This window comes from Leishmania infantum, chromosome 9 (assembly GCF_000002875.2).
Source record: "Leishmania infantum JPCM5 genome chromosome 9".
Taxonomy (NCBI): domain Eukaryota; phylum Euglenozoa; class Kinetoplastea; order Trypanosomatida; family Trypanosomatidae; genus Leishmania; species Leishmania infantum.
In genome coordinates, this window is record NC_009393.2 from 362501 (window position 1) to 370000 (window position 7500).

The 7500-nt window shown below is 63.6% G+C and overlaps 3 protein-coding genes across 3 annotated transcripts in view; all 3 read right to left on the reverse strand.

The window, feature by feature from the left end:
- Positions 1 to 2181, reverse strand: part of LINJ_09_0990 (conserved hypothetical protein) — a gene marked incomplete at both ends in the record, with an annotated part of 3687 nt that extends 1506 nt beyond the window's left edge. Inside the window, one exon of the mRNA XM_001463519.1 lies at positions 1 to 2181. This exon is cut by the window's left edge and continues 1506 nt beyond it. Coding sequence (XP_001463556.1) covers positions 1 to 2181 — 2181 coding nt within the window.
- A 440-nt stretch (positions 2182 to 2621) lies between these two features.
- On the reverse strand, positions 2622 to 4409 carry LINJ_09_1000 (SLA/LP autoantigen-like protein; the record flags this gene model as incomplete). Its single annotated transcript, XM_001463520.1, has 1 exon — positions 2622 to 4409. One exon carries the CDS (start codon positions 4407 to 4409, stop codon positions 2622 to 2624), a length of 1788 nt encoding a protein of 595 aa, XP_001463557.1.
- Positions 4410 to 5235: 826 nt separating this feature from the next.
- LINJ_09_1010 (conserved hypothetical protein) lies at positions 5236 to 7086 on the reverse strand (the record flags this gene model as incomplete). Its single annotated transcript, XM_001463521.2, has 1 exon — positions 5236 to 7086. One exon carries the CDS (start codon positions 7084 to 7086, stop codon positions 5236 to 5238), a length of 1851 nt encoding a protein of 616 aa, XP_001463558.2.
- Positions 7087 to 7500: the final 414 nt, after the last annotated feature.

Sequence of the window (7500 nt, forward strand, 5' to 3'; positions counted from 1 at the left end):
GAAGAGCAGCGCGCACCCGAGCGACATCGACTGAGGCGGCAGGTGGTGCCGCTCTCCGGCGTAGAGATACGCGCCAGTGGCCGTCCCGCCCGTCACCTGCGACGCGTACACCCACCACGAGCCAGTCGTCTGCTTGCGCTCCCATGCGCCGCTGAAGGCGACACACCACGCACCTGCTTCACACACGCTGTGCAGGGCCACCGGCTGAGTCGCCGGCGAGGCGGTGAGGTCTCCGCCTGCGTTGTTGCCACCGAGCTCCTGCCAGACGTCGTTCATGGGCCTCAGCAGGCACGGCAGGGACCCATCCACATCGCAGTGGATGAAGAGGTCTCCAAGGCGCATTACGCGCCGCACCAGCAGCTCCGTCGACTGCACATCCTTTCCACGCAGCACGAGGTCGCCCGCGGTTGTGCGGAACCAGAAGAACTTTTCCCACCAGTTGCGCTGTCGCTCCTTGACGATCACCTTCTTCTCTTTTTGAGCCGCCGCCTTGCGTGCGCCCTTGCGCGCCGCCCCCGCCGCGGCCTTTTCGGTCGCCGCAACGGTGCGCTCCAGCTTCGAGCGGTGTTGCTTCTGCTTGCTGAAGTAGTCCGCCGCGTTCGCGTGCGCCGTCTTGGACAGCGTCACCTCGACCACGAGCGGCGGCACATCGCAGTCCTCCTCGCCCTTCTCCTCGTCCAGCACCGTCTCGAGTAGAACGCTAATGGAGTTACGCTCGAGGAAGAGGTCATGTATCATGTACGCCACCGGGTGCCCCTCAGCGTGGCGCCGCTTCAGGAGCATGCGCAAGGCATCCCACGAGATGCCCGTTGCCAGGGCACCGTTGATCAGCTGGATCGCCTCGTCAACGCGGTCCGCGTTCAAGATGAGCTGCTCGCCCTTCATCTGGTTAGCCGCGATGTCTGTCTCGAGTGCGTTGATGCGACGTGCGTGATCGGCCGCGAACTTGTCCTCCTTGCTCTTGGCAGTTTTCGTGCGCTTCGCATTCGACGCGTCGATGCGCTCCGTCTCTGTGATGAGGAAAAACTCATCACAAACGCGGCCGAAGCTGGTGCGGTAGAGCGCCTCCACCCCGTCGTTTGTGTACTGGGCGAGCAAGATGGGTGTGAAGCTTTCGTACTGCTCCGCGACGGCGACGAGGTCGGCTGCAGCGGCGGAGGCGCCTGGAGCTGGTGGCGCTGGGGTATGCGCTGTACTGGCGGGCTTCGCCTTTGGCTTGATGAGGTAGCCGCCGGCGGAGGTGAGGTCGACCTTGGCGAGGTCAAAGGCCTCCAACAGACCGGGGCGCAACGCTTCGAAAACGTTGTCCGCCGACTGCGTCCAGCTCTTCCGCGGCGTGTTCAGCACGCCTGTGACGGTGAGCACGTGCTGCGCCAGGTCAGGTCCAAAGTGCTGAATGCCCGCCACCAAGGTTTGCACGACAGTGCGGTCGTTGCTGCGGCTGAGCCCCACTTCCCAGTCCACCTTCATCAACCGCGTGCGCTCTTCCTTCAGCTGTCGTTGGGCCAGTGTGAGGTCAGCGTCAGCGGTGTGCTGCACGTGCAGGTGGCCAGAGGCGTCCACGTGCGGAGGGTAGAGGAACATATGCGGCTCCTCCGCTGCCGACGCAGCTGTCCTCGCCACCGAAGCCGCCGCGGATACAACCGTGGCGGTATCGACCTCCTGCGCCTCCGCCGACTCGGCTGCCACGGCGGCAACAAAGGGGGCCGTTACGGGGTAGACTTGATTCACCATCAGCTTGAGCCCCTCGTCGTCGCGGTGCGTTCGGAGCAGCATCATTATCGTGTACGCGTAGTCCGTCAGAATCACGTTGCCCTTCGAGAAGAGCTCCACAATAATGTGAAAGCAGCCCTCTGTCGACGGAACACCGAAGCAGAGGTCGATCGTGCGGTCATGCTGGAGCTGCGCGATGCTGTCGAGCCGCCAGGCGCGGATGTGTTTGCGCAGCTTTAGAGTGAACTGCGACGGCACCTTCGGCTTCTCGCGTGCCAGCTCCGTAAGGTGGAAGCGCGTGCCGCTCTCGAGAAGCACATTCTTCTTGTTCTCGCCGTGTCCAAACTTGAAGAGGAACATCTTGTTGCCTATGTTGTAGATGTTAAGCAGCCGCAGCCCAATCAGCGTTGCCCGCATCTCCTCCACCGTTGCCCTCACATCGAGGGCTGTCATGCGCTGCTTCACCATGGCTGACGCGAACACGTCTGTATTTCTCTCTTCGGTGTGCGTGTGCGTGCAGTGGAGGAAGGAGGAAAGGGGATAAGAGAGGGGAGACCTTTTTGGGAGCAACAACTGTCACTGCCGCCTTAGAGCAGTCGACGCTGCACGGCCAAGGAAGGCGGCATGCGAGCGCGGGCCCGTGTGGGCTTGGCAGGGAGGAGAAGCGAGGGCCATAGACGAAGAGAATCCTCGCGCTTTACCTCACCGCTCACGCCTCTCCTGGCCTCCACCCTCGAAAAACGGAACACGCCAACGGAGGCGCTAAGGTGGCTACGCACCGCGTGGAGCGACACGGGACCGACCCCGCTCGCCCGACCTGTACACGTTAGTCCTGCCCTGTTTTCGGGTTTTCTCTCTCGTCTTGCTGTGGTGTGTAGACGCACATGGGCGCTCATACGTGCGCCTCTTCATGCGGGAACAGGCCACAGGTCGCGAAGGCGCGCCATCAGAGCATCGACTTCAGACTCCGACATGCCGATGCCGCAGGCGATCACCAGCAGCGGGCACGGCGGCTCCCTGTCTTGATGCATGCCGTAATTCCTGAATGTGCAGCCGGCAATTGTGGTTGGGGTGGACGGTGCTGGAGTGATGACGCGGGGGCCGGTGACCGCGCTGCGAAAGAGTTGTGCGCCGAGAGCGCGGGCGGCCGCCCAGTTTGTCACCCTCCCCGCCTGCTCCGACCCAAGTTGGGCGCCACTGCTGCTCGCTTCGGCGGCAGGAAGGCCGTAGGCACGCATGGTGACGGCGACACTGATGTCATTGCGGGGCACGACAGCATTGGAGGTCCTTTGCGACCCACCTACGGTATCCTCATCGGCCTTGTCGTCGTCACTGTCGTCGACCAGCAGCACTTCCCTTCGCTCGCGCGCGAACACGCGCAGCTGCCGGATCAGCCGCGCACGGCACTTGTAGCGATCGCTCCACAAGGTCTGCATGCCGCGCCGGCCGAGGCTCAAGGCGGTGATGAAGAGGTCGACGATGGGGCTCATGCTCGCGCGACCGGCGTAGAGGGCTGCCACGGCCTTGCAGCGCTCCTTGTCGCCGGAGCAGATGATGGAGCCGCCCACCGGGACGAGAAAGTTCTTGTCACCGGACTGAACCACAAAGTCCACCCGCCCCAGTCGCTGCGCCGCGTCGAGGCGAGTCATAATGCGGCGGCTCTGCACCCCGTACGCGTTGTTCACCACATAGGGAATGCCGGCCTTCTTGCAGTACTGGGCAATGGCGACCGTGTTATCTGGCAGGCGTGGCGCGAAGCAGCTGGTCGTGGAGAGCACACAGACCACCTGTGACGGGCCGCCAACGGCGTTCACGGCCGCGGCTACGTCGTCCACGTGGCACTCGAGGAACAGCGACGACGAGGACGTTGGCGTCGACGGCGAACCAATGCTGTCTTGGCCACGGTCGAGGCTATCCCTGTTGGTGCTGACGCAAGGGGCGGCAGAGCGTGCGAGCGGCACAGCCGGCCGTAGCTGTACCGGCACCGGCACTAGCCCCGCCGCGTCAATACACTTGAGGGCTGTCTTCTGATCGATGCGAGGCCATATGACGTAGCGCGGCGTCGCCGGGACTGGCAGAGATGTGCGGTCATGCCTATCACGATCAGCCTCGCTCATTGGCGGCTCTTGCACTGGGGCAGCTGACGTTGCGCTCGTTGAGTCCTTCGTCACAGTGCGTTGCAGCTGCACCGCTTCTGCCTCCTTCATCAGTTCTTTCATGTGCGTCTTCGCCACACACCGAAGCACCAGCGCCAGCGTCATGCCCGTCGCCATCGGCACCACCACCGCGGCCGCGGTCGAGGGGGCACCGGCCTGGCGTATCAGATCAAGCATGAGCACGTTCGTTATCTTGTACAGCAGTGACGACCCGGCCGCTTTCGGCTGTTCGCTGAACAAGTCGCCGGAGCGCCCAATGCCGTGCGTGAGGTGGAAGTGTCGCATGCGAACGAGGGCAGAGACGACGCGGCCCTCGCGCTCGCCGCCACCGACGTGGTGCGCTAAGTTGTTTGTGTCCATGAGCGAAAGCTGACGAAGGATGAGCTCGATGGCGGCATCGGTGAGACCTTCATCTGGGCAGCAGCGCTGCGCCAGGATGGAGCGCATGATACGGGCCGTTGCACGCAACGACTCGCGGCCCGCTTCGATGTACCGCGCCGAGACGAAGTCCTCCGCCAGTTTTAGCGAGCGATCATCCATTTTCACGGGTGGCGTCGACGCGCGTGCGTGTGTGCAGTTACAAACGTGTATGCGTGCTGTACCTGAGCCGTGTGTCGTGTGGGCCGACGCAGATACGCGGAGATTTGGTGGGTTGGGTGGAGAGGCACAAGACGCCGTTGTGTGCACCACCAACGTACCCGAGCACAAAAAAAAAAAAACAGCAGATGATAGGGAGAGGAGGGTGTGGCGGTGGTGGTGGGGGGAGAGTATGCATCGGGATGTGGGCATCACAGCAGTCACTCGCACGTGCTGAGAGAGATACACATGTGCCACGAGTGGGCGGGGATGAGGAGGGGAGGGGGGCAGTAGGGCACTGCTCGTGCACTGCGCGTCATTGGCGTAATAGCGATCATGCGCGCGCACACGCATTCATAGCTCGTCGAGCTCCCCCTCTCCGTGGCGGCGGGCAGGGGGAGGAAGCGCAGCACTCACAACCTTCCACACACACACACACACACACACACACACATACAACGCCTGCCACTCGCTCTCGGCATCCTCAGCGACTGTGCCCGCCTTACACAACTTGGGGTTCCTATCTATCACTTACGGCGCGAGGGGGCGCACAATGCGCGCGCCGCTGTGGGCGCTGGGGGTGGGGGAGGTCGATTAGAACAAGATCAGCTCTCCCCTTCCCACCACCATACACGCACGTGCACAGCTATCTAGTACGTACGCGGTCGCCATCACGGCAGAGCTGGGGGGGAGGGAGGGGGGACAAGCGAACGCGTGCACGTGTCTGTGCCCTTCTGGCCAGACTGCGCGCGAGCGCCTTCACATTGCTTTCATCTGAACGAGAGCGCACTTACACAAGCAACACGGGGGCCACACGAGAGCCGGTGGCCACCAGCACCGCTCGCGCGTCCATGTACGGCCCGGCGGTAATTCCCTCGACGACACTGCCGAAGGAGCGCAGCGGGCGCAGCACCGGTAGGGTCCTGGCGCTCCGCGGCACATCGCGGAGGTCACCAACGTACAGTTCCTGGCCGGACGCTAAGACAAGGACGTCTGTGAGCATGAAGGCCGCTGCAAAGCCACTGCCTTGACCGGGACCGACCGCACTGACGCCGCTAGCCACACCAGCCCCAGCTGTGGCAGGCGACGAGGTCGCCGGAGACGTCAGCGCGGAGGCAGGACAGGCGCCGAGCCCACACGGTAAGGCCATCGTGTTGCTCTGCACATGCACCGTGAAGGGCGGTGATCCAGCGTTGGTGCGAAACGGCGAGAAGGCGTGCCCATTGTGTGGCTGCTGCTGCTGGAGCTTCTGCCGTTCCAGCGCAGATCGGTCAAACGTCTGACGCGGCAGGACGGCGTTCTGCACGACGGCCCACCATGCGAGGGCCCGACACCCAGCTACGTCAGAGTGCTGCTGCTGGGCATGACCCAGCGAGCCGACACGTGAGGCAAGCGACATGTAGCCGACCTTACTGACAGGCACACGCTGCGTGCCGGCCAGCACGACATGGCACGCGGCGTCCTTCTCGCTGAAGTGCAAGTGCGCGTCACACACATGCGTCACCGACTCCGTCGCGGACGACAGCGCCAACGCCGCCATTCCGTAGTTACCTCCACCGACGCTTGCCGTCTGGCCGCCGTCTTGGCATGCCTGGACATGGTAAGGTGAGAGGCGGTAGCGGTAAATGACGTGCGGAACGGCACGACTGTCGGTGAGGATGCGCACGGAAGCACCATCTGTAGAAAAGTCGTTCGCGGCAGCGCTGTCCTCTCCCTGTGTTGCCGCGGATGCGTGCGACGTGAAGGCGGCACCCTTGGCGAGCCGCTGCCAGTGATGCTCCGCAAGGAGGCGCACCGAGCCTCCCTCGACCACCCGCTCCACGTAGTGCAGCGCACCGCTGCTGAGCACCACGATAAGCGCCACGTCTATCGCGACAGCGGCCTGCAGGCGCTGGGGAGCCAAAATGCGCACCACATCGGCCTCTACGAAAGAGCAGGCGAAGACGTCACTGCAGGAGCGCTGCATCAGCTGCGCGTCCGACTGCTCAAGCGCCTCCACGGCCTTGGCCCGAAGTGCCGAGTTCGACCACGGCTCTGTCTCCTGATGCCACTCTGCCCTGTGCACCACGGCAGGTGGCGCGTCCGTCGCCGTGTCTCCGACCTCCTCGTCGGTGCTGTGACTGCCGTTACCAGATGGCCGGTAGAGCAGTTGCACATCCACGACCACGACGCACCCGGCACTGGCGGCACTGACGAACTCCGGCCGTCCAGCCGGGTCCATGCTGAAGGCCACGTCCACGATGGCATCCTGTGCCGTGATAGCGCCGCTGCTCCACTCCGTCAGCGAGCGCTCGGCAACCTTGTAGACGGCGCGGCTGCCCTCGATAAGCAGCAGCGCCACGGTGCCAACGGTGGTGCCGACTACTGCAACGGCCGTGTCTGTGGTACCAGGGAGGGAAGCGACAGAGAGGCACGTAACGGCGCCGGCGCTAAGGGCAACTTGCTGCTCTGGCGACAGTGGCGAGGCGTGCGAGGAAGTTGTAGCGGCAGCAGGTTCACTGGTCATGAGCGCCACGCCTTCTCCGAACTCATGCGAAAGCTCGGCCGAGCACCGCTGCACTGCTGCCAAGAGGGCACCAGTACCCTTTCCTGCCTCCTGCCCGGCCACGCCGAGGGGATTACCATCCACATAGTTTGCCATACCCAGCGGAGATGATGCAGCCATTGCGGTAGCGCTGTAGAGTCCACCATGTCCCCCGGCTACGGCGCCACTGCTTGCCAGCGAGCAGGTCAACCACCGCGGCGCCGGCTGCACCGACACACACGATCCACCAGCGCACACGACTGTGACAGTGTCCTTTCCGTTGAACCGAAGCGTCGCGACGCGAGAGATGGGATGCCCAGCGTGCAGGCTGCCGCTGCCACCGCTGCCGCCACCACGGCTGGCGGACACAGATACCATTCTGTTCCCACGACTGCTTCTGCTTCCTGGACCCTTGCCCGTGCTGCGTCGAGTGTATATGTGTGTTTCTGCGTGTATCTCACGAAGGGCGATCTGCACGAAATCGTATTCTTGCGGCCGCTGAGAAAGGCGAAGAGCACAAGGTAGGGAAGG